This window comes from Neovison vison, chromosome 8, assembly GCF_020171115.1.
Source record: "Neovison vison isolate M4711 chromosome 8, ASM_NN_V1, whole genome shotgun sequence".
NCBI lineage: Eukaryota > Metazoa > Chordata > Mammalia > Carnivora > Mustelidae > Neogale > Neogale vison.
Window position 1 is genome coordinate 3777970 of NC_058098.1, and position 26733 is coordinate 3804702.

The window sequence follows — 26733 nt, forward strand, 5'->3', positions numbered from 1 at the left end:
CCAGGATGCTCAGAGTTAAATTTAATGTCTAATGATGAAAACTATCTCATCTTGGATCTCGGTACAATAATTCTCTCATTTGAAATGCATCTTCTCATTATTTTGTGTTACATTTTTGGCCTTTATCCCACCCTGCCATGAATGTGGCAGCCCCGTCTTCCCTCAGGAACAGGCTGAGAAGACCGTATCACAAAGAGCAGGTATCCCCAGGGTGGCTTCATGCCTCCTCTCCATCATTCGAGTTCTGTGTGCCAAACACATTCCCCCAGCCCTGGGCCCCCAGGCAAAGGAGGATGTTACCTTTGACGTCTGGACCTGCCCTCCTTCTCCCTGGCCTGTCTTCATCCGTCCTCCCACCGTCCTGCTCACGGGCCGGGTGTCTGGACCCTTGGCCTGGGTGCTGCCACCAAGGAAGTGCAGTGCCAAGTACACAGAAGCAGCCTTTTCCTTCTGCTCTGTGGGCAGAGGCAGGCTTCGGCTCAAGCAACACCATGTGAGTCGGGGCTCGGCCCTCAATGACGGGAAAGGGCCGTGGGCCCTGAAACTCCACTGGGTCTCTGAGTGGGTACACGACGCCAGCTCCGGCCAGCCGGGGGGTGTGGAGGCCGCGAGGAAGGAGCAGCAGGAACTGAGCCCAGCCAGAGGTCCTGAAGGAGGGTCTTCCGGGACATTCTCTGTAGATCCCCCCAACTCCCTGAGTGCGCAGGGACTCGGGACACCCCCGGATGGCCTGGCGCCCACTGCGGTGCTGCCCATGCAGAGGTGACGGGTGTCAGGGGGCCCGCTCTGCCGGGTGGCACACACTGGGGTGGGCAGAAAGGAGGCGGTCTCCCTGGGGGTGCCGGCGGATGAGCCAGGGGACTGCCCCCCTGCTGGGGTGCCAGTGTCCAAGTCTCCTTTCTCCTCTCCCTGTACCCCTTTTCTCCTGCCCCATGGCCTAGAGCAGCTGGGGTCCTCCTTGAAACTGTGTGCCCCACTAGTGGCCATGCCTGAGGCTGGGCGGGGAGGCAGGCGGGTCCCAAGCCCTGACCCAACAAAGGAAACCAGTTCCTCAGGCCGCCTGCTCCTGCACGCAGGGTCCTGGCCTTCTCCCGGCCTCGGGGTGACAGAAGGCGGTGGGCAGGTCTCTCCCTGAGGCAACTTGAGGAGGTACTTGGGGGGGAAGGCAGTGTCCGCCAGAGCAGTGAGGACACCAGGTGCCGCGTGGGGATGATGCCCAAGGGACGTGGCTGCAGGACATGGCAAGATCTGTTCCCGCAGCTCCGCCTGCCTCTGGGCCACAGAAGGAGTAGCAGAGGCGGCGCCAGCAAGCTCCAAGGGCCTGCCTGGCTGCCCAGCCCTGGCCCTCGCCATGCCATCAGCACTCTCCCGTAGCTCCCCTGGCTTCTCCCCAGGGTCACTGTCCTGGTTCTGAGACGGTGGGGAGGCGGCCTGCATGGGGCCACCGGGGGCCTCTCTTTCTGTTCCCAGAGGCTCTGAATGCTCCTGGCAGCTCAGCTTCTCCACCTTCAGCTTCTTCCTCTCTGAGGGGAGCTTGTCCTCTGAGGGCTGGGGTTCCCCAGAGCTACCACTGGGCCGCCTCGGCACAGTCTGGATCCACTGACAGGGCTCCTTCTTGTCCCCACCACCAAGGGTGCCTCCTTCCAGCTTAGGGTCTGGCAAAACCAGCTTGGGAGTCTCTCCATCACCTCCCCTGAGGGGACCAGGTACTGGGGGCAACTGACACCCCAGCTCCAGCCTCCTGTTTGGAGAAAGGAGGGGGCTCTCTCCGCCTGAACAGGAGGCTTCTGTGCAGCGGACGGTGGGAGGAGACATGGCCCTGTTCACCCGAGTCTGGTCACTGCCTCCCGCTTGGGCCACCATCGCCCTCTGCTTGGGGGGTTCCATCACTAAGAAGCCCTCCGGGGCCAGTGGATTTTGGCAAGGCCCTGGTTTGGCCCCCGCAGATGTGTCTCCATGAACAGGGCTCCTCCCGTCCTGGGACGGTCCTGTGCCCTCATTCCCTGCTACCTCTTCCTGGAGAGGAAGGTCCAGCTCTGTCCCACTACCCACAGTCATCTCCCTTGCCTTCTTGCCTCCATGGCAGCTGGTTTTCATTTTCTGGTAGATTCTCTTGAACGTCTCATTCCCATACACCTGCCACTTGTCCTGGGAGAACATCTTCAGCTTCCTCTGGCTGCATTTCTTATTGGCTGCTCTGCCCTTGCTGGCTGCCCCCTCCCCAGCAGCAGCTCTGTTTCCATCCGGGTCCTCTGCAGGCACCAGGCTGTCTCCAGAAGGGGGACATGGCAGGTCCTCCACGGCAGCCTGTCTCACCAGGGCCCGGGGGTGGCCACTGGGGACATCCACCAGTCGGGCGGGGGCAGGCCTGGGGCTCAGAGGCTTCTGCCTCCTGGGGCAGGCATCCTGGGGGTCCGGGGGCTCCTGCCATGTCCTGGTGCCCTCAACAAAAGGCAGTGAGTTGCTCCTGGTGACCGGCACACATGCCACAGTGGTGGAGAGCTGAGTGGGGACCGAGTGAAAGAAGAGCGGCCGTAACTTGTCTGGGGGGGTGAAGGTAGAATGGGCCGAGCTGAGGGCAGCAGGCTTCCTCCGGCCAGGCTGCAGCGCCCGGAGGTCAAAGTGGAAGGAATCTTTGTAGGTGTAGGGCATGGGCAGGTCGATACTGCCTTGCTTGCACAGGACTGTCTTGCGGGGCCGCACGTTGTCCAGCTGGGAATCGTCCACCACAGCCTGATTGTGGGAGATGAGCCAGGAGATGCGCTCCTCTAGCTTCTTCTTCTCCAGCTGCAGGCCGGGCCCCCCAGGCCCCAGTGCCACGTCCCCCTCGGACTCGGCCCTATGCTCCAACAGGCCGCGCGGGGGGCTGCCAGGGGCCGGCGGCTGCTCCGCACTATCCGAGCGGGACAGGTAGCCCGAGTCAGTGCTCTCACACTTCCGCAGCTGGCCCTCTGAGGCCTTGGTGTCCCAGGGTTTCTCTGAAGACGTGGCTGCCTGCTGCTGCTGTAGGGAGCACAGCCGGCCGGCGGTCGGGGACATCTGCTCTGGCAGCTTCCACCTTGGTTGGGAGCCAGGCAGGGCGAGCCCAGGGGAGGCTGTGTGGGCAGAGTCTACAGGGGTCTCTCTGTCAGCAAATGTGGACCCTGGACAGGGAACAGCTTCCAACTTCAGACCCAGGGTCTTGGCAACAGAAGACAGGCGCATGGCAGGCACCGGGCAGTGCCCAGCACCCTGGGTGCCTGGAGAAAGGGGTCTCTCTGATCGGGCCCCATCACCCACTCTCTGGCTGCTGCCGTCCCCCAGGCCGTCTGCTCTGGAGCTTTCTCCAGCCTTGTCCCCCTCCTCCAGGAGGCTGCTCCCACCTCCGTCAGACTCTGAGGACAGTCGAGAGTGGTTGAGGTGGGTCTGGGTGCGTCTGTGCTTATACAGGTTGCTCTGGGTCTTAAAGGCAATGCCACAGGTGGCACATGGAAAGGGCCTCTCACCCGTGTGGGACCGGATGTGCTTCTCCAAAACACTGGGCTTCAGGCAATCCCGGCCACAGTGTGGGCAAAGGTACTTGCCGGCATTCCGTACCTTGCCCGGGCTCCCCAGCGTGGACCCCAGGCCCGGCGACAGGACAGGCAGAGTGCCCACGATGTTCACGGTGAGAGCCGGGCACACGAGTGCCGGCTTCCCCACCTGGGCAGGGCCAGGTCCTTCAGGCCGCAGCAGGGGGTTGAGAAGAAAGGGTGCGCCGCCCCCATCCAAGCTGCGTGTCGCTAGGGGGGCACGTGGCTGGAGGCCCCCTGGAGGCACTGTGTGGTACAATGGGATGGGCAAGGCCTTCAGGAACACTGTAGGGGCCAGACCCTGCTCCGGGGGCAGAACAACAGGGCTTAGGGTCAGGTGAGGTGAGACCTGCCCACCGGGGGCTCCTGCGTGTCCAGGAGCGGTCGCTGGCTGGTCCCTGGCAGGCGAGGCAGGGGAAGTGAGTCCTGGCACCTCCATCCTGCGTCATCTGGGTGGTTCAGGATGCCTGGCGACCTGTGGGCAACAACCACACTTTACCGCGGGCACCTCTCTTCTCTCATCATGTAGTAAACCCTTCCCGGCCCCCATCTGGCATTTTATCACCCCACTGGAGCCTGGTAACAATCCCCCCACAGAAGGGGTTATCCTCACATTATTAAAGGGGAGACAGAGGCTCAGAGAGAAGAGAACTGACGTGCAGCTAATACACAGCAAAGCAGGGTCTGGACCCAGGTCCGTCTGAATCCTGCCTCTTCTTCCACATGCCTTACAGGAACTCTTGACCCTTGCCCTCTACACACTGTAGGCTCGCTTCTGTCATCCCCCAACACCCAGCACAACGGTCTGTGCAGAGGGGACACTTAGAAAGTGCGCTGCCTTCATGAAAAAGAAAAGTCGTGTAGCCTAGCAAGGTCCTCAAAGTGATTCCATGCTGGAACTCGGTTTCCGTATCTGTAAAATGGGCAGAGAATCAGCACCTCCCTAGGACCTTTTCACTCAGAGTTCTTAGCTTCTGCTGTTGGATGAAGGCAATAAGGACGAAAACTGACCTGAAGGGAAGCCTAACAGATTCAGCATTCTTTAGTATGCACACATCCCAATCTTGCACAGGTCATGCTTATACTAAAAGTTATGTACTATTTACCTGAAATCCACATGTAATGGCAGCCTGTATTTTATCTGGTTAACCCACTAGGACAAGGAGCACTTCCTGAAACTCAGGATCACACTTGGGTCTCTGCTCAAAGGTGGGGCTTCCAAAACCCCTCCAGAGCCAACTGGGACACAATCAATTCCCTCTCAGTCAGAGGGAAGAGCTGGACAATGTGAGGCAAGGCAGCAGGAGAGACCTAGCCACGTTCCTCAAACCATGGGAGGGAAAGACAAATACAACAGCAAGAGGCAGGACAGGCCTGTGGTTGCAGGAATGGGGGTCTCCAGGTGCTTCCTGCTCAGATATCCGTTCCCTAGGAGCTCCATAAGCACGCTTTGATTGTCCCCCAGCTCAGCTCCTTCAGAAAACCAATACATACAGCAGCTTTTTACTGCAAGATGGGTAAGGCAGGAGTAATGGCAGGAGGGAACCGGCTCCTATTGGTTCATACCAGCTCACGCTGGCTCATGAGAGCTGATTTTCCAAAATTTTGCAAGCCAGTTGTTAAACATAGCCATAATTAAGAGTTCAATTATATAAACTTATAAGTTATATTAAAAACAAAGGTATACAACTGGATATTCACATGCAAAAGAATGAAGTTGAAATCCCTATCTCACTTCATATACAAAAATCAACTCAAAATTGATCAAAGACCTAAATGTAAGAGCTAAAACTACAAAACTCTTAGAAGAAAATATAGAAGTAAATCTTCATGACCTTGGGTTTGGTAATGAATTCTTAGATATGACATCAAAAGCAAAAGCAATTTTAAAAAAATTTTTACATCAAAAACTTATGATGCACTATAAGACGACTAACATAATAAAAATAATTTTTTAAAAAGTAGAAAGAAAATATAACCAAAGATTACAATGTTAAATGTGTACCTCTGAAGTGAAATTTTTATGCTGAAAGCCTAAAAAAAATAAAATAAAAACCTGGCACTGTTAACACATTTAAATGTATCTTTAAGAAAAATAACTATATAAATAGCATTTTGTGTGATTCTATACTAACTTTTTAAATCTAATTTTATACCAACTTTTATTTTTTTGAAGATTTTATTTATTTATTTATTTATTTACTTACTTACTTACTTATTTATTATTTGACAGACAAGAGAAGGGAGAGCGGCAGGCAGAGGGAGAAGCAGACTCCCCACTGAGGAAGGAGCCTGATGTGGGGCTGGATCCCAGGACCCTGGGATCATAACCTGAGCTGAAGGTACTGGCACAACATGAATGTACCTGAATGCTGCCAAGATGTCCACTTTAAAAGAGTTAAAATGTTGAGTTTGATGCTATGTGAATTTTACCTCAATAACAAAGGTTCTAAATACTTAGAGCTCATCAATTGCTAATTATTCTATTTCTTCTTCCCATTACCGGTGCTCTGGGGGCCCTTGGTGCTGACTGCGTCAGCGTGACGGAAATGCCATGTGATGGTGCGGCACTCCGCATCCCAATATCGTCCTGACTTCGGGTTCAGTGATGGCACACTCATAGCCTGGGACTGGCCACAGTGGGGGGTATCACACCACAGAAATCAGCAAATGCCACAAGCCAGTCCTTTTTTAATCCTGAAACCAGCTCTCCCAGTCTCTGTCCCTCACAGATCTGTCCAACACTATGGATCTCGTGCCGCCATGCCACCTGCCTCAAAACATTGGACGGGTTATAATTTTTTAAGGGAAGATTTAAAGACAAAAATATTTAGAGATCAGAAGAGAGTACTGGAATTCCTCAGAGCTGACTGACATCGAGGAAAGACAACGGCTTATCCCAAGGCACTGTGTCCTTTCTACCAGCTAAAGAATTTCGAGATGCTTCCCAGAGGAGCCATCGGACTGAGTTCCTGTCCCTGCTCACTGCCGGTGGAAATCCCTCAGATCCAGATCCCTCCTCTCTGAGAGCAGGTCACTTGGGCAGAGCTACAGGGAGCCCTCCTGACACAGTCTGTGGGAACACCGAGCATGGCACCAGACACGGAGCAAGCGCTCCACTTATTTGGGTTTCCAAAGTACACCGTGATATTTTGAACTACTCACTAGTGAATCCTCCCCTGCCCTCTCTTCTCCCCTACCCTGTTGCTTCCCCCATCAGTCTGCAGACCCCAGTTATTGTTTCTGGGAAGAGATGCGGTCTCATGCTGGGCTCCCCCCAAAATGATGTCATCACAAGGACTCTATTTGGGAGGTGATCCCTGAAAACACTCATAAGGGAGAGAGAGAGAGGAGAGGAGGGAAGCTACAAAGTGTGTATCGTGGGGCAGGTAGAAATGGAGCCCGAGGGGGAATGATGAGAGAGCAACACAGAGCACGCACCTCACTGACCCCACCCAGGAAAGGCGCTGTCATACGCCGACAGCCCTCCTGAGGGCGGTGAGATGTTGGAGGCGCAGCTGGCCGCGGGCGCACGGCAGGCAGCTCTGCGGATCCCAGAGTGCCATCAGGCCCGAAGGGTTGCCCAAAGCTGGCTCCTACAAGTGCAGGGAGAGATGGGTAGGCCTCCCACTGGAGTTGCTAGGGCAGAAACAGAGTCAAGTTTCCGGATTCCAGAGCCTAAACCCCAAGGAGGAAATCCATTTCCCAGTCCTCAGTTATGATGGTCCCTGAGTTGGGAGAAGGCGGAAAGAGGAGAAGTGGGAGGCAAAGGAGGAGCCCTGTCAGTTGGCTTCAGGGGGAGTTGGGAGGAGGGGTGACCTCGACCCCACTCGCTGGGGGAATCAGGTGAGGGGCCAGGACAGAGCAAAAACAGCCCACTGTGCGCATCCAGTGCACAGGACTGAAGAAGCCTACCGGGCTCCCACGCCCCCAAGTGAATACCAGAGTCCCAGAGAAACTCCAGTTGGTCCTGGGAGTCCTGCTTGGGGAGCTAAGGACTGAGCACATGCCCCCTGAAATCAGCCCACCCTTGGGGGAAGGAGAAAAGCAGCCCAGAGTGCCTCAGGGAAGCAAGGGGCTTCAAAGCAGAAATTCCAGAAAGTGTGCTACATTTCTGACACACCTGCCATGATGATTATTTTGCTCTCCCTGAAGCCTGTTCTGTGATCACAGCAAAACCGACGCCCTTTAGGAGCAGCTGATCCCTGCCCGCAAGATAATGAGCCAACTAACACCTTCCTCCGGGGAGATGGTACTTTTCTCAGGGAAACCTCAAAGGGCCGCCACTAATTTTTCTCACTCTGAATCGAGGCAGTAGCAGGTCCTATTATCCCCACTGGCCGAATGGGGAAACTGAAGCACAAGGTGGAGAAGGCAGGCATGTCAGGCAAGGCTCGGGGAAGACCACATGGTTGGCAAGACTCACTCGAGGCACTCACCTCCTTGCCGTCCTGAGGGTCCACGTGCGGAGAGCGTGAAGCACCCCTCGCCTCCTCCATTCTGCCACATGTGCAGACCCGCACCTCCTCTGAGCTCCCCAAGCTCATAATACTCGTTGGGATGAGTGTGCAGCTTTACAGGCAGGTAAATGGAGAGGCATCAGAAAGTTATAGGAAAGGGACTATTTCCAAAGCTCCCTTTTTTTTTTTTTTCCCAAAAACAACCCATAAAGGGGCCTAGGGAAAGAAAGAGCATGGAAATGCCACAAATAGGTTCTAAAAATGCATGTTTGCGGCCATGGAAGAGAAGGCTTTGGAGAAACATACCCAAGGTGTTAAACACATTGAACTTTTCAGGAAGAATCTGGTGCTGAGTCCACTGTTTTAGCTACAAGTTTCCCAAGCCACCGCCTGTCACCTGCTGTGTGGGGACCTCTCACACCCTTACTTCCTCCCCATCCTTGGGTAACTGGGGTTTGCTGGAATACTTACTTTTTTCTTCTTTTAAGTCTTTCTCTCTCTCTCCTTTTTTTTTTAAGTTTGTTTATTTATTTGAGTAATCTTTACACCCAATGTGGGGCTTGAACTCATGACCCTGAGATCAAGAGCTGCATGCTCTTCCAACTGAGCCAGCCAGTGCCCCGGAATATGGTCACTTTAAAAGGGAGCTGTGTGCACGAGAGTGAATGGGCTCTGTGCCACTAAACTGCACACTTAAAAACGGTTACAATGATAAACTGTATGTTGTGTGTATCTTACAACTTTCAAAACGTAGGAAAAAAAAAAAAAAGGTATGGGCTGGATGGGTTGCTGTATCATTACCCAATAAGCCAAAACCTTACACTCACACAAAAACCTGCCCAGGGACGTCTGTAGCAGCTTTCGTCATTAATTGCTAAAACTTGGGAGCAACCAAAACGGCCTTCAGCAGGTGGATGGAGAAGCTGTGGTCCGTCCAGACAGTGCAGTATCACCCAGCACTAGAACCAAATGAGCCAGGAAGCCGTGAGAAGGCCTAGAAGAACCTTCAGTGCATACGACTAAGTGGAAGAAGCAAGGCTGAAAAGACTACATCCTGTATGATTCCAACTACATGACTTTCTGGAAAAGGCAAAACTATGGAGGTAATTCTAAGATGAGTGGTTGCAGGGTTTGATGGAAGGGAAGAAGGGATGAGCAGGTGGGACGCAGAGGATGCTCAGGGCAGTGAGCGATTCTGTTTAATACTGTAATGGCAGATACGTACCATTATACACTTGTCCAAACCCACACAATGCAGAACACCAAGAGGAATCCTAATGTCAACTCTGAACTTCAGTTAATAATTACGTATTAAGGGGCACCTGGGTGGCTCAGTCATTTGGCTCAGGTCATGATCTGAGGGTCCTGGGATCAAGCCCTGCACTGGGTTCTCTGCTCAGTGGGGAGCCTGCTTCCCCTTCTCCCTCTGCCTGCCTCTCTGCCTACTTGCGGTCTCTCTCTGTCAAATAAATAAATAAAAGCTTTTAAAAAATAAAAATAATGACGTATTAATACTGGCTCGTCAACTGTAACAACATCCCACACTAATGCAAGACGTTAAACACAGGCCAGAGCAGACGGAGGCTGGGGGTGAGTGCTACCTGGGAGCTCTCCGTACTCTCCCTTCATTTCTCCATAAACCTAAAACTGTCCTTAAAAAATGAAGTCTATTAATTTTTAAAATTAAAAAAATCAGAACAATGTTTTGAAAGACACATGAAAAGACGCTTATCCTTAAAGCCAAGAACCGCAAGGTGTATATAAATGATGCCCTGTTTTGCCTATCAGAGTAAATTAAATGAATATATTCTTGTAATAATTGGAGGAAAAAAGAGATTATTTTTCCTTAGAACTATTATTAAAATATGTAACAGTCTTTTTAAACGTGTATCTGTGGGGACCTCAGATGATCTAGCACAACCGAGTGGTATGGTCCCATGCTGTGGGGAATCATCTCCAATTTAAGATCTTGACCTGGGCCACCTTCAGCTAGACCCTCCAGATAAAGCAGAGGCTCTTCCCTGTGCCTTCCCTCAGGGATAGCCACGGCTCCCCGGGCCTCTGGTGAAGACTGGCAAGTCAGAGCGGGAGGGTGGAGAGAGGGGACAGGACTGGTTCCGAGGGAGCGCCTTCCCTCTGCTGAAAGCCCAATGTTCGCCAGGCAGCATCTCTGGTCAGCTATCCTTGGGGCCCACGGGCCCTGGTGGAAGACCCATCTCCCAGACTCAAATTCCAGTTCCGACACTTACCCCGCTGTGTGGCTGCAGCAAGTTCCTTTCACTTTAGGCTTCTCAATCGTAAAATGGGGATAAACAAGGAGGATAAGAGAGAGACCCCCCCCACAGGCTCGTAAGACAGCATAAGCACCAAAGGGGAAAAATCTGCTGACAGTTACTGACATTTCTTTTTTCCTTTTCCAAGTTAATCACTTTCACTTTGGTCAGCCCGAGGCATGTAGCAGCCGAAAGAGAGGATTCCTACAGGCTGGCAGCAGGCATAGCTGGGCCTTATCCAGTGCCTGCCACGTGTCAGTCAGTAGCCCCAGTGCCTTCCAGGGGCGAGTCGCCCCGTACACACCAGGCTCCCGCTTCGGAAGGCACCGCTGGGCTTCCAGGGGAGCGGGAGGCTGCGGGAAGGAGAGACTTGCCCAAGGGCAAGCTGCGGGGGAGCGTGCTCCCTCCTGAAGAAGGGAGACGGACAGAGAAACCAGTAAGTAAGCTTCAGCTTCCCACTTGCACAATAGATTTCTGGTCAGACGTTAATCTTGAGAGCAGATACTATTGTTGAGGGCGAAAGGTTTTTCCCAATTACTTTCTCTCTTCGTTTGACGTTTTGAGTTCCAAGACAAGACGACCTGCACCTGGAAGTAAGTGGTCCCTGTGTGTGTGTAAGGTGGAGGAGGCCACCGAGGCACACACAGACAGCCAACGTGAAGACCGTGCAACCAGACAGAGACAGGGGTGCGGCCGCAAGCCAAGGGGCCCCTGGAGCCACCAGAAGAGGCAAGAGATGGGAAGGAGCCTCCCAAAAGCCTGCAGAGCAAGCCCTGCGCTGCCCACACCTGGATTTCCGACTTCCACCTCCAGACGGTGCGAGACCACACAGCCATTGTTTCGAACCTCCCAGTGTTGCAGGGGGACTTGGTTAGAGCAGCCCCAGGACACTCACGTGGGAAACAGAAGAAAATGCTCCAATTCCTGGCTCTGGGAGATGACGAAGGGGTCACGGGCCCAGAAGAGGAAGGCAAGCAGGACAGGAGAGGGTGTAAGGCTGGGCAATCCCGGGCTGTCCCCCACTCTGTTGAAGCCCTTTGTAAGGAGATGGCCAGAGCCAGGCAAGGCTGGGCAGAGGGAGACTCCTGGGGCTAAGCCATCCGGAGCTGCCACAGGTCCTCCTGGAGGCTGACCAGGGTCTGGCTTGAGGCTCACATGGTGCTGGGAAGGGGGTTACATGGTAGGAAGAAGAGCTCTGTTAACAAAACCCCAGAACAAACCGAGTAGACCACCAGATGCCATCTTGGAGACGCTGTGGGTGAAGGAGCGGCCAAAGGATGTGAGATGAGGAGACCCAGGACATTTATTTTAATTTACTCTGCAGAGAGGTTAGAGAGAGGGGCTTGGGAGGCAGGCTGCAAACCTCACCCTGCACTTATTCGTGCTGTGACCTCGGATGACCTGCACAACCTCCCTGTGACTCAGTTTCCTCACTGTAAAATGGGGAAACAGTAATACCTACTCCACAGGGTGGTGAGAGCTATGTGGCTTGGAAGTGTGCCTGGCCTAAAGTGCCAGTAAACACGTGCTAACTTTCCTCTTGCCTCCTGCTAGCCAGGAACAGGGCCTTAGAGAAGAGCCACTTAGCCACAGGCAAAGGACAGGAGCGCGCTCTGCTCCATGTGTGCCCAAGCCGCAGAGTGAGTGCTCTTTCTCCGTGCCATGCAGTTCTCAGAATCATTACACTTAATGGCTGTATATTATTAAGCATTGGTCTGGACGGCCCAGCACGTAGTAGGTATTCAATAAATTAACTGCTGAATGAGTGCAGTGTTAGAGAAGAGGATAAAGAAATGGCTTAGCTTGGATGGGGAGCTGTGGCAGATTCAGTGCCCCATCCAGTGACTGCCCACCCTCTCCCCTTAAGAAAGAAGTCAACCATAATCAGGGCCGCATGAAAGCAGAGGACACTCCCAGGTCCCGTGTCCCCACAGAATCAGGAGTGAGGGGGAGGGGAGGCTCGTGCCAGACACTCCAGTGTAAAGAGAGTCCTCACCTGACACGGACCAAGCCATGCTGCCCCCGTCTCTCACCTCTCAGAACAAAGGTTCATACAGCGGGGAGGTTGAGCAACAGTAAACCTAATCATCTCAATCTCTTGGCAGTGCCCCTCGTCGACTCCACAAGCAAAGAGCAGGGTAAAAGGAGCGGACCTGAAGCCCGCCTGCTTCTCACTCCATGAGCCCCTCACCGCTGAGCACGACCGCGGCGCCGGCCGTATGGTTAACGCTCCGTGCCCTGAACAGACAAGTCCCCGGCCGCACGGGGTGCTCAAACAAGGAAACAAGATAAGCTTTAACACCAAAGGAAAAACTGACCGAGCCTGAGGTACTGAGAAATACCGTTGGCAGGCTGCAAAAACCGGCTCAATCCCTCACCCCTCACTGTTTCCACAGCCTTTGCAAGGGGTCTTCGCTGCTCTTCCCATTGAGATCCGGAGACGACTTCTCTACCCCTCGACTCTGGGTAACAGAGTGGCATTTATGATCATGAGCTGGCTCCAAGCCTGGCACTCAAAAACCCTCCATCTGCCTCCGCTCTGCTTCAGCCATGAGAACAAGCCCCAGCGAGCCGCCTGGGGGACAAGAGCCCGCGTGGAGCCAAGACAAGCCTTCCCAGGGAGGCCGCCTCCGTCCAGCCAGGCCCCAACAGAGCTAGTTGCTGCCCACGGACACCTGAGTGATCCCAGCCAGGATAAGACCCACTCAAATGAGCCCGGCCTCAGATTCTGACCCACAGCATGATAAGCTCAGCAAACGGTTGTCACTTTAAGCCACTATGTTTGGGGATGTTTGTCAGGTAGCAAGAGCTTACTGAATAGTATGATAGCAACATGGTGCCCACCTGGGGAATTCTGAGGGTAATATTGACCAGCGGCGATTTTTGCCTTACCACATCCCTCACAGGCTGTGACTCCACAATAAGCCACTTTCCCTGGGATTCGCTGCTGGGACAGACAACTGCATCAGCGGTGAAAGGGGTCAGAACTAATTAGTTCCTCTGGCAGTGGCAGAGTACTTTGTCTTCAAATATCGAAAGGTCTTGACATAGAGTTTCTTCAGTTTCCCTTTTCCCACTATTGGTCACCCTCCCAGGCCAACTAAGCTTTGGTGATGGCCTCTGTGTCTGATCTTTGCCCTCTGTTTTCTCACCCACTTCTCTGAAGGGCCCCCACAGCTCATAAGTTAGCATTTTAACCTACAGCAAGATTATCTTCCACTGGTTAAGGCAAGTACTCGCATGCTTCTCGACATCCATTTGAGATCAACACTGGTTGTTGGAATGCAAAAGAAACAGCGAGGAGAGAGGCCACAGGACACAAAGGAGAGTTCTCCCTGGCTGAGAGAGCTCACAGCAGGGCTATCCCACCCTCCCTGGCTTAGAAAATACTGTATGTTCTGCCCCACTCGGTCTCATCAGCTAGACATTGTGCCAAAATGGTGGGGGTGTTCTCATTCACAAAGCTCGGTTTATTTAGTAAAATATTTCAAACAAAAAGCGGTAGACTCTATTAGCACTGCTCAGGATGACATCAAATAGAGGAGTCCAGCTTAGTTTTCACGTATTAAAAATTCATTTTTTGATCCTTTCAAGTGTTTATGGAGCATTTACTCTGGGTCGGGTGCTATTTCATGTGTTGGCTTCCCTTAATGATACACCAGTACACAGAGAGCTGAGAGAATTTTTTAAAATAAATTATATAATGCATCAGAAAATAAGTGTTACAGAAAAAGGTAGAGCATGGTAAGGAAAGGTAGGAGTGAGGCGGGGGAAGAGGCAGGCAAGGAGGAAGGGCTACCATTTGAAATGGGATGGGTCAGCTAAGCCTCACCTAGAAGGTGATGTCTAAACAAACATAGGAAGCTACTGATGGAGTGAGCCGCAGGGGTATCTGGGGGAAGAGGGTTTCAGACAGCAGGAATAGCAGTACCAAGGCACTGAGGTGGGAATGTGTTTGGCATGCTTGAGACATGATACCCTAAACAAAAAGGAAAATTCATTCACAGATACCAACCTGCCCAACTTTATTTTGTGATTTTCTCAGGGACAGTCCATTACCCTGGATCTTTGTTTCCTCAGCTGCCAAGCAAGAAGAAAAAAGTCTAGGTACAAAGTGACCTACAACTGTAGGTATAGAGGGACCCTTCTCAGTAAAATGACAAGACGCTTGTCCCTATCACCCCCGTCACTATTTCTCTCCTCTAAGGCAGATGGAGAAAGCACAGCTTAGAGCAGTCTTGTTGGCGAAGAGATGGGGAGAACTATCCTCCAGGGCCACCTCCCTTTATCCACAGAACACGAGTTCGAAGGTCACCTTGGCTAGATGTCGTGCATCCCAACACCAGTTCTCCGTATCACGGGCCTGATCACACTGGAGGCTTATCATGACCCCTGCAACTCAGAACCCATAAAATAAATGGTACATTAACACAATTCATGATCACCTGGCAGGCTATAAATAGATTTGTGTGTTTACGGTATGAAACATAATTCAGAATATGGTACTGGAGATAGCTACTGTTTTCTATAATTATATTAATTAGGCAGGAAAGCTGCGAACAGATGTAGTGCTGAATTCAAAGCAGAATAGGAAAGAGGGTTCCAAATGTTGATCAGATTCAGAAGATTACAAGAGTCAACCCCTACCTATTCAACTGGCCACTTTGGGAATGTCCCATACAGGCAGACATTCTCTGCACATACACACCTTGTGTGCACTGCGTGCAATGCACAACTACAGGCAATGCACAGATCCACCTTACAGGGGGCTGTGGGCTCTATTCATTAAAGGCACAAAGATGATCTCTGGCTGACAGGCGATGGTATTCCTCAAACTTCTCCATCTTTTGTCAATTCCAGCCTGCACCACACTTTTTCAATTAAGCTACAATTTACATACGGTACTATTTACCTTTTTAGTATACGGCTTTATGAATTGTGATAAGTAGATACAGCTGTGTAGCCACCAACAGAACGGAGATACAGAAGAATACATCCTCCTCCTCCCAATTATCCCACATCTCTTCTGATCAGACCCTTCCCTTCCCCTAGCCTGGCAACCACAGATCTATTTCCGGCCCTATTGGTTTACCTTTTCCAGATGGGATAAAAATGGAATTTATATTTTTCTAGTAACTTTTCTAGTGGGACTTCTTTCACTCACCATAATGCCTTTGAGATGCACCCAAGTGGTTGCATGTTTCATTAGTTCATCCTGGTTATTGCCGGGTAGTATTCCGATATGTGGATGCGCCATAGTTTGTTTATTTACTTTCCCCACCTGTTGGGTGGGGTCTGAGGAAACCCAAGGTTGCAGGGTCAGGACATTCACCACTGTCTAACAGCAAGGAGGCCATCCCTGCCAATGGTGGCAGTGGAAGCCATATGGGGAGCACCAACAAGGCATCGTATGTTTTCCAGGCATGGCTATCTCCCAGGGAGATATCAGTGATGGCCCAGTGGGGAGCGAAACCACCCCCGCCCCAAGGACCAACGAGAAGCTCCTCCTTGGGGGTTGAGACAGAGTGATCAACCTGGCCTTTTCACCACCCACTTCTCCTGCTGAGCAGTATCCGAGAAAGCCAGCTAAAACTGAAGGTTGAATCAATCCAGGCTCATATAACACAGCACCAAAAAAGTCCATATTTCAACCAAAACTCATTTGTCATACCAAGAAACAGGAAGAAACTGACTGGGGAAAAAAAAAAAATCCACAGATGCTAACACCAAGATGTAAAAAATGTTGCAATTACCTGACACAGATTTTTAGATCAGCTATCATAAAAATGTTTCAATGAACACTTATGAATATGCTTGAAACAAATTAAAAAAATAGAAAGTTTTGGGGCGCCTGGGTGGCTCAGTGGGTTAAAGCCTCTGCCTTTGGCTCAGGTTATGATCCCAGGGTCCTGGGATCCAGCCCCGCATTGGGCTCTCTGCTCAGCAGGAAGCCTGCTTCCTCCTCTCTGTATCTGCCTGCCTCTCTGCCTACTTGTGATCTCTGTCAAATAAATAAATAAAATCTTTAAAAAAAAAAAATAGAAAGTTTCAACAAAGAAGAAGAAGAGGAGGAGGAGGAAAAGAACCAAATGGAAATCTTAGAACCGAAAAGCTAACAAAAATTTTAAAAACCCAATGGATGGGCTCAAGAGCAGGATGGAAAGAACAGAAAAAAGAATCAATGTATTTGAAGATAAAGTAATAGAAATTCCTTGTCTGAACTATAGAGAGAAAACAGGCTTAAAAAATGAACAGAGCCTCAGGAACCTGTGGAACTAACAAAAAGTGTAACATTCATGTCATCAGAGTCCTGGCAGGGAAAATAAAAGGTGACTGAGCTCAAACAGTATTTAAATAATGCTGAAAACTTTAATTTCGCAAAAGACCTAAAACTTACAGATTCAAGAAGATAGTGAACCCCAAACTAGATAAAACCAAAGAAACCCTCACCAGCATACATCAGAGTCAAACTTCTAAACTCTAAAGACAAAGAAAAAAAGTCTTGAAAACAATGAGAAAGAAATGACACCTTACCTAGAGGGGAAAAACCATTCTAATGACAGCAAATTTCTCATCAGAAACTTGGAAGGCCAGAAGGAAATGGTACATTTTGAAAGGGCTGAAATAAAGGAGCAGTCAACCCAAATTCTATATCCAGAAAAAAAAAAAAAACCCTCCTTGAATAAAGGTGAAATCAAAACATTATCAAATAAAAGAGAACCAAGAGACTTTGTCGCCAGCAGACCTACTCTAGAGAAAGAGCCAAAGGAAGTTCTCCAAACAGAAAGGAAATAATAAAGTAGGAAACTTGGAACATCAAGAAGGAAAAACAGTAACAGAGTAAAAATACAGGTAAATACGGGTAATATTAGTATACCTATAAAAAATACGAAAATTCTCAATTTCCTTTAGAATTTTTTAAATGATGACTGATGGTTGAGACAAGAATAGCAGTCTGATGCGGCCCTGAACACAAGCAGAATATTTAAGATAACCATAAATGGGGGAGGGTAAATGGAGAAAAAGTTGTTACACTTCATTCCCAATGGTAAAATAATGACACGAGGGGACTCGGATGAACTACATGTCTACGATGTCATACAGAGAGCAACCTCATACTCAATACGGGGATATCCGATGGAGTCAGGCCACAGGCCACAAACATGGTCTCTCTGAAACGGTACAGGCTAAGACCAGAGATGATGTGTCTGTAGCCTTCTTGACAGAGAAACCAGGGCCCCAGGAGTCAGAGCGCGGCCCATCTGTGGCTGGAGGTCAACACAAGGGGCTGCTCCCTCAGCAAGACCTACTTCCCACCACACAGCCCATGAGCTCTGAAGAGCACTGTCCCTACCAGTGTCCAAACTCCCAGTATACAAACACATCTCCTGCTTCCTGCCTGCCCTCCAGAGTATTTACCTACTGTTTACCCAGCAACACCAGACAAGCTCTAATCTGGTTAACCTGGTTAACTCCTCTGCTGTTCAATGGCAAAACCACAGCTTCCCCACTGAGGTCCAAATCACTTCCAAGTATGCCCTTTCTTGGATAATCTCTCTACCCTACGGTACCACAGAGAGTTTCTTATATCTTAGAATTGGTCCGGCAGGGAGCCTGCTTCTCCCTCTGCCTCTGCCTGCCTCTCTGTCTGCCTGTGCTCGCTCTCTCTCCCTCTCTCTCTGACAAATAAATAAATAAAATCTTTAAAAAAAAAAAAATTGGTCTTTTATTACAGTTCATTGTTCTTATGTTAAACTTCTGGAGTGTCAACTACTGTGGTTTCTGTCTCCTGATTAGACGTAGATTACTACAGAATTCCAGGAGTGGTCCCAGGACACAGATCCCTAAAGATGGATCTAGGGACTGATCTGGTCATGCCCCTGGACTTGAGTGTGATGGTAAGTTCCTTGCCAATAAGAAATGTGCTGCTTGTAACCCCTGACATGCAGTGGCGTCACAATTAATCAAGCTATCATCTGTGGTTGACTGTGATTAAGTGCCAACTGGAGCATGTTCCTCGGGAGCTCGAGTGCCTTCTGCTCTTGCCACGTGGTGGTAATGATGACTACAAAGGCTGTGGTGTGGGATGAACGTTTCTAAGTGCCCCTGAGTGCTTATGGAGAGAAAATGACAAGCTCAGGTCTGTTAACTCCTACCTCAAGTCATGGTCTGAAAAGCAGACAGCCTCCATGACAGCCCTAAAAAAAATCCCTTCTTTCTCATAGCCACAGGGCTGACATTGCTGAAAATCAAACACAAAACGTAATGGTGTAAGTTGCTGAATTAAAATGGCAGCTGAATTCACAGTCTTGCCAAGTTTCTCATGTGAAAATGAGGCCATTAATGGGGGGGAAAGGAGATCCTTGAAACGTGGAATAAGGACATCTTACTGGACCTCAAGAAATTGACAATGTTGACATCTGAGTCATCCTGAGTCCCTCTTAGCAGCAGCAAAAGATTCCCCTCCGATGTCCAAGACCTGTCTCCATCAGTTTAAAAAGCCTTGTGATACCCTCACTTGAGGCAGACACCTTGAAAAGGGATGCCCCTTCTTCTCTGAACCCAGCCTACCACCCCCTGTTGCCAGAAGACCCCTAACAAGAATCATGTCTCAGCATGACTGGGTGGACAAGTATACACTGTGACCCTGGAGGAAACAGCTTATCTACCAAAAGAGCTGGAGGCCTTTGCCAATACATAGTCACAGAAACATGGGGAATATATATGTGGGAATGGATTCTCAGGACATTGAGAAATACATTAGTGAGGGGCCACTTGGGTCTCTGAAAACCTTTGTGGTTGCTATTTTTACAAGCCAAGCATGACTGTAGGGGATGCCACCCTTGGGATAGACTCCTTGATTTCAATGTGATGTCTGAATCCCAGTATAGCAAAGACCAAGTGGCAGCACTTAATTGTCAAAGGCAAAGTAGGCATGTCAACCATACAGCAGGGGGACATGTCAGTAGTCAGAATTCTTTGGTCCTCAGAGATCTTTAGAAGTGGTTGCCTGATCCTTGTGTCCCTAAGAGCGAAAAAGGTGGAGGCGCCTGGGCGGCTCAGTCAGTTAAGCACCTGCCTTCGGCTCAGGTCATGATCCCAGGGTCCTGGGATCAAGCCCTGTATTGGGTTCTCTGCTCAGCAGAGAGCCAGCTTCTCCCTCTTTCTCTGCCTGCCACTCTACCTGCTTGTGCTCCCTTGCTATCTCTCTGTCAGATAAACAAATAAAATCTTTAAAAAAAAAAAAAAAGTGAAAAAGATAGTCAACCTGCTAGGACATTGCTTGGTCTACATGGCAAGAAACACTCTGTGGTAGTAAACAACCCGACTCAAGTCACCAAATGGACAATCATGACCTTGTATCCAGTTTTCAGATCTAAGTCATTTCACAGGTCAGAGGTCCCTGAAGGACAGGGGTGCCAGGTCCCTGAAAGAGGAGCCCCTGCTTTCGCCACAAAGACACACTTGATCTTCCTTCTAGTCTTCCCCAGAGGGACCTTTAGCCACATACTAGAGTGACAGTAACTAGAGGAAAAACTAAATACTCAAACTTTCTAGGGAATACTACATAATCCAAGGGTAAAGAACACATAGCAGCTGAGGTCCTGCCCTGAGGGCAAGAAAACTCTGGAATAGACCACAACCTCATGGCCACCTGCAGAAAGGACAACAAGAAGAGCTTTATGTGTGATCTCTAAGCATGCTGTACCGAAGGGTCTGTTTACATATAGTAATCATCCTCTACTTCTTTCTTCTCCTTCATACTTTTAGATTTTATGCATGAGTTATTATTGGAGGTAAACTTTACAACTTGGTCTTTAGGGAAGAGAATATTCAGGAAGCCCTTGACTTACTCCGGGTAGTAATTAATATATCCTGTGATGGATATAATGACTGTTTACTCTTACTTTGAAAGAGTTAAAACTTCTTCAATTGCAGGAAGGAAAGATGTATCTCGTTAGGCAGAAATACAGAGTTGTTTCATTGTGTTAAGGAAGTCCCAATATGTACATGGAAGCAGGGGCAGGCCATGTCAGTTATGAATTTATTGCCTGTCAGTACCAAATGCACCCTTCGACATATGCTATATGATAAACAGTGCAATTCCTTTAAGATTTTAAAGAGGGCACAATGTTAAGGGACATTCCAGGAAGAAGAGGCTTCCTACAATTTTTAGCAGGGGCCAAGGAGAGGGTCAGCGGTGTGGGTGCCAAGGACATCTGCCAGAGCCCGCCCTGCCGGTCCCCACACACACGCCCCTGCGATCCTGCAGCCTCAGCCTGACACTGAGCTGTCCGCACCCCCACGCGCAGAAATCAAAGCTTGCCTAGGGCTGGAGCTAGGTTGTGCAGCTTCTTCTGTATCCTGTGCGCAGCCCTCCAGTGGCTGCAGTGTCCACAGACAACCACTCCACCTCCCACCCATGCAGCCCATTAGCTCCAAAGGCCTCTGCCCCCACTGGTGTCCAGATGCCCAATGTACACCCATGTCTCCTATTGTCCGTCACCTGCTGACGGCCTACGATCCGGAATGTGGCCTATTGTTCACCCAGCAACTCCAGGCAAGCTCCAGTCTGGCTATATCAGCCAGCTTCTCTGCTGTTCGAGATCCAAGCCATAGCCTCTCCGATGAGGTAGAAACCTCTTCCAAGTTTGTCCTTCCTCTCAATCCTAAAGTACCCTACAAAATTTCCTTACATATTATAGTCACTCTCAACAAAGGATATTACTTCTGGTTTTAACTTTCTCTTGTATAACCTGTGTAATTTCTACTTCCTGCCAGGACCCAGATGCCATACCCAGAGAGACCATCTCCCAGACTGTAACACAAACCTTAGTAAGAACTGAAATCATACGGAGAGTGTTTTCTGCCCAGAATAAAATCAAACTGGACGTCAATAACAGAAAGGTAATGGGAAAATCTCCCAACACTTGGAAAGAGTCAGCATACCACTAAGCAACCCAGGTGTTTAAAGACGAAGCATCAAGGGTAGCAACAATAACACCACCACCGAAGTGGTGCCTCTCGGAGTTTGTGCGGAGCAGCTAGCACAGTGCTCAGAGGGAAATGGAGAGCACTAAAGGCTTGCATTAAGAGAACCACAAAGCGGGGCGCCTGGGTGGCTCAGTGGGTTGAGGCCTCTGCCTTCCGCTCAGGTCATGATCTTAGGGTCCTGGGATCGAGCCCCACGTCGGGCTCTCTGCTCGGCAGGGAGCCTGCTTCCTCCTCTCTCTCTCTCTGCCTGCCTCTCTGACTACTTGTGATCTCTCTCTGTCAAATAAATAAATAAAATCTTTTAAAAAAAGAAAAAAGAAAAAAGAGAACCACAAAGCAAAAATCTAACCTCCTATTTCAAGTACCTAGTGAAAGAAAAGCATCATAAGCCCACAGCAAGCAGAAAGAAAGAGATAATAAGGAAAAGGAAAGCAATCAATAAAGTTGGAAGAGAAAAATAATAAAGTCAATGAAAGAAAAAGCTTGTTCTTTCAGAAGATCAATAAAATTGATCTTCAAAATCTCTGTGAATACTGAGAAAGGAAAAATCAGGGAAGACATCCATTAGTAGTATCAGGAAAGAAGCAGGGATATCACTACAGACCCTGTGGATACCAAATGGATAAAAAGGGAATTCTGTGAATAAACATGATACTCAGGTAAATCTGATAACCTAGATAAAATGGACAAATTCCTCAAAAAAGCACAAACTACCACAAGTTGCCAAATATGAAAGAGATCATTTGTATACCACTCTATTAAATAGACAGAATTTGTAATTTTAAAGCTCCCAAAAAAAGCAATCTCCAGACCCTGATGGTTTCACTGAAGAATTCTACATAATGTTTAAAAAAGAATCAACACATTGGGGTGCCTGGGTGGCTCAGTTGGTTAAGCGTCTGCCTTCGGCTCAGGTCATGATCCCAGGGTCCTGGATCGAGTCCAGTATCCGGCTCCCTGTTCACTGGGAAGCCTGCTCCTCCCTCTCCCACTTCCCCTGCTTGTGTTCCCTCTCTTGCTCAAATAAATAAAATCTTTATAGAAAGAAAGAAAGAAAGAAAGAAAGAAAGAAAGAAAGAAAGAAAAGGATAGAATAGAATAGAATCAACACCAACCTCTTGCAGAAAACAGAAGAGGAGAGAAGACTTCCTAACTAATTTTATGAATCTACACGTTATCCTGACACCAAAGCAACAGCACAAAACAGAAAACTACAGAGCAACATCCCGCATGGATACCGAGGCAGAGTCCTTCACAAAAATATTAACAGACTCTACAGTATAGTTCTTCACGGCCAAGAGTTCCAAGGATGTACTAATGGGATCCACCACATTAACACAGTAAAGGAGGAAAATCATATGATCACACCAATGTAGAAATGTAGAAAAAGCTTTCAGTGGAAGTCAAAACCTACACGTGATAAAATCTCTCAGAACACAGAAATAGAGGGAACGTTTCTCAACGTGATGAGGAGCATCTACAAAACATCTATAGCTGAGGGGTGCCTAGGTGGCTCAGTGGGGGCCTTCGGCTCGGGTAGTGATCCCGGGGTCCTGGGATCCGGACCCGCATCGGGCTCTCTGCTCAGCAGGGAGCCTGCTTCCCCCTCTCTCTCTGCCTGCTTCTCCCTCTCTCTCTGCCTGCTTCTCTGCCTACTAGTGATCTCTGTCTGTCAAATAAATAAAATCTTAAAAAAAAAATCTATAGCTGATACTACACTTAATGGCAAAAAGCTGAAATATGTCCTCCTTAAGATCAGGAGCAAGACAAAGACGTCTCTCTTACCACTCTCATTCAACACAGCCCTGGAAGTTCCAGCCAGTGCGATAAAGCAAGAAAGGGAATCAAAGACCTATGGATAGGAAAGGAAGAAACAAAACTGCCCCTTTTTGCAGATGACATGATTGTCTATGTAGAAAATTCCAAGAAATCTACAAAAAAAAATTCCTAGAACTAATAAATTCATCAAAGTCACATGATACAAGTTCAACATATAAAAGTTAATTCTACTTTCATAACTAGCAACGAACTGGAAGCCAAAGCTTAAAATACAATGCCACTTAAAATCACTCAAAAATGGAAATACTTAGGAATACATCTAATGAAACCTGTGCAGGACCTATCTGCTGAAAAGTACAAGGCACTAATGGAAGAAGCAAAAGAAGGTCTAAATGCAAAAGGAGACACTGTGTCCATAGAGTGGAAAACTGACCTTAGTAAAGATGTTCGTTCTCACCAGACTGGCGCAGGCTCAAGTCCGTTCCTATCAAAATCCCAGTAAGACTTTTTATGGGTATAGACAAGACTATTCTAAAATTTATATAGAAAGGTAAAAGAACTGGAATAACTCAGTTTTGAAAATGGATAATAAAATGGAAATGATCAAATCAGTCTACATGATTTGAAAATGTATTACACATGGCGCCTGCGTGGCTCCATTGGTTGAGCGATTGCCTTGGGCTTAGGTCGTGATCCCGGACTTCCAGGATCAAGTCCCGCATCGGGCTCCCAGCTCCCTGGGGAGTCGGCTTCTCCCTCTGACCTTCTTCTCTCTCATGCTCTCTCTCACTCATTCTCTCTCAGATAAATGAATAAAATCTTTTAAAAATTTTTCTTAAAAAAAAAAAAGAAAATGTATTACACAGCCACAAAACCAAGACTGTGCTGTATTTGCAGAGGAACAGACACGCAGATCAACAGAAAAGAATTTTCTTAAAAAAACAGAATTAGACCCACATGAACATACCCAACTGATTGTGAACAAATGTTCAAAGGCAATTCAGCGGAGGGAGTATGTAACTTTTTCAACAACTGACATGTAGAGGTACAAAAAATAAACTCAGCCTCAACCTCACCCCTTTTGTAGACAAAAATTAACTCAAAATGTGAAATGGGCTTGAATATAAAACGTAAAACCAGAAAGCTCTAGGAAAAAACACTGGAGAAAATCTTCAGGCTCTAGGGCACAGGAGAGAGTTTTCAGGGGCCCCTGGGTGGCTCAGTTGGTTAAGTGTCTGCCTTCAGTTTGGGTCATGATCCCAGAGTCCTGGGATCAGACCCCACATCAAGGGAGTCTGCTTCTTCCTCTCTCTCTACCCTCCTCCTGTTTGTGTTCTTTCTCCCTAAAAAAAAAATTTTTCAGACCTGTGCTAAAGATGAAAAATCGTTGCTGTGTGAAAGCCCCTATTTAGAAGACAGTGAAAAGAGTACTGCAGACTCAGACTCACAGGCGCATGAGATGCTCAACACTGTCAGCCATCAGGGAAATGCCAATTAAAACCATAGTGAGATATCACTGCACACCTATCAGAATGGCAAAAACAAAGCACAGTGACACCACCAGACACAGGGGCGGAAGTGCATTCACCAGACACACTGGTGGTGTGAGTGTGGAAAAGTACAGTCATTCTGGAAAAGAACTGGGCAGTTTCAAAAAAAAAAAAAAATTAAAGATACAACTACCGCTCAATCCAGGGACTGTACTTCTGGGCATTTACCCCAGAGAAAGGATAGGTTCCGTCCACACAAAAGCCTGTACACAAATGTTCTTAGCAGCTTTATAAGAACCAAAACCTAGAATCAGCCCAGATGTCCTTCAACAGACCAATGTTTAAACCAACTGTGGTACATCCACATCATAGAATACTAATTGGCAGTAAGAAGGGCTAAACTCAGGGGAGAAAAAAAAAGAAGGGCTAAATTACTAATACGTAGAACTGGGATGACTTTCCAGAGAATTATGCTGCGCGAGGAAAGTTAATCCTAAAGACACGCTGTGTGGTCCTACCCATCTAACATTCCTGAAGTGACAAATTCTAGAACTGGAGGATACACTGGTGGTTACTAGGAGTTAGGAGGAGCAGGGCAGGAGAAAAGTGAGCGAGACCATGAGGGAGGGACACTTCTGATGATGGAAATGATCTGCAACTTGACCTTCCCAACGTCAGTATCCTAATTGTGATCTGCAAAACGTTACCACGGGTGAAGGAGGGGGGACTGGATAAAAGCTATAAGGGATCTTTCTGAATATTTCTTACAACCACATGCAAATCTACAATTATATCAAAACAAAAGGCTGATTTATTAAAGTAATAAACAGTAAATAAATAAATAAATAACTGAAATAGGAACCACCCTGCCAGTGTGTGAATCAATGTATCTGATGCAGCGCCCATAGTTTCCCTAAACTAAAACCATGTTCCTAGCCTGGAGTTCCACAAGGCTCCCCTTAGAGAAACGGCCTCAACGTGCACTCATTTTCCTTGACATGGTCTTCTTTGTACCAACCCCTTTTCCTTATGTATTCCTATATTCGAAGCCCACAGGACATCACCACCACATACGGAAAGCTCCGCCATGGCTATGAATACCGAGTGGTCATCATGAAACCACAGCTAAAGCAATGAAGTTCTGCAAAGACCACGCTCACTTGGTTGCAAGCCAAAGCAGAAAAAAGGCTACCTCCCGATGCCCCAAACGGGCCCTGCAGAAACCACCCCCCGGTGCGGGCATCCCAGGGCCACTCAGCCACCATCACGGCACCACACCCTGAAGGGCCGCGTGGGGGCTGGAATTCCCAGACCCCAGAGACAACCGCTGTCTTCGAGTCTGCTGCCCCTGACAAGCTTTGTGACTCTGACTAAGCCACCCAACTTCTCCGCACCGAGCGCTCTGGATATGAGGAAGGGGGCTCATGTCCACTTTTTCAAAGAACTGGAAACACAGTGGATGTGATCGGTGTGTGCAGAGCAGATGCCCCACGTGTTGGGATCTTCCCTCTTAATCAAACAGAACTCCCCCAGCTCCCTTCTGCTAGCTTGGTTCTCTGCATACATGTTCACAATTTCTACAAGGAAAGAAGTCTCTGGCCGGTACCCGTCTGCCTTTTGTGGTGGCCTCATTTCCCACAGGCCACCACGCAGTGATCATTTAGGTTCTTCTGGATGACCCGGATCACATGGCTCCCCTCCTCCGTGACCACACTCCCCCCTCAATTTCTCAGCTGAAGTGCAACTGAGGAAGCCCATCTTCATCCTTTGTGTCCTCAGGATCTTCCCACAGTCCCCAAGATGGCTGCAGAACCTCCACGCTCCCTCGAACTGACATTAGCCTTGTGGTCCAAAATGCCTGCTCTTATCTGGGGCAGCAGAATTAGGCACATTATTTTGAACTGGCCCTGACGTTGATTCTGCTTTTCCCAGCCAGCCGACGCTATCATTTTTCTAGCTCGCATCCTGTCCCTCGCTGCATGTTGGCAGATAACATCTCTGGTTTCATTCTCACAGAAAGATTTGCTACGGGAACAGAGAGGCACGTTACCTCTCAGAGCACGGCTCCATGGCTTATCTGACAGACCCTGCAGCTCTTGGCTATTTTGGACACTGGGAAGCCAAGTATGTGTGTAAATACGTGGTCCAGGGTCCATGGTCCCTTGTAAATCTCGTTGAAAAATGC

At 48.9% G+C, this 26733-nt stretch overlaps 1 protein-coding gene across 1 annotated transcript in view; it reads right to left on the reverse strand.

Moving 5' to 3' along the window:
• Window positions 1-26733, reverse strand: part of ZNF831 (zinc finger protein 831) — an 89868-nt gene that overhangs the window by 62608 nt on the left and 527 nt on the right. The window contains exon 2 of the mRNA XM_044262738.1: window positions 301-4026. Coding sequence (XP_044118673.1) covers window positions 301-3990 — 3690 coding nt within the window. The 5' untranslated portion in view covers window positions 3991-4026. The remainder of the gene's footprint in view (window positions 1-300; window positions 4027-26733) is intronic.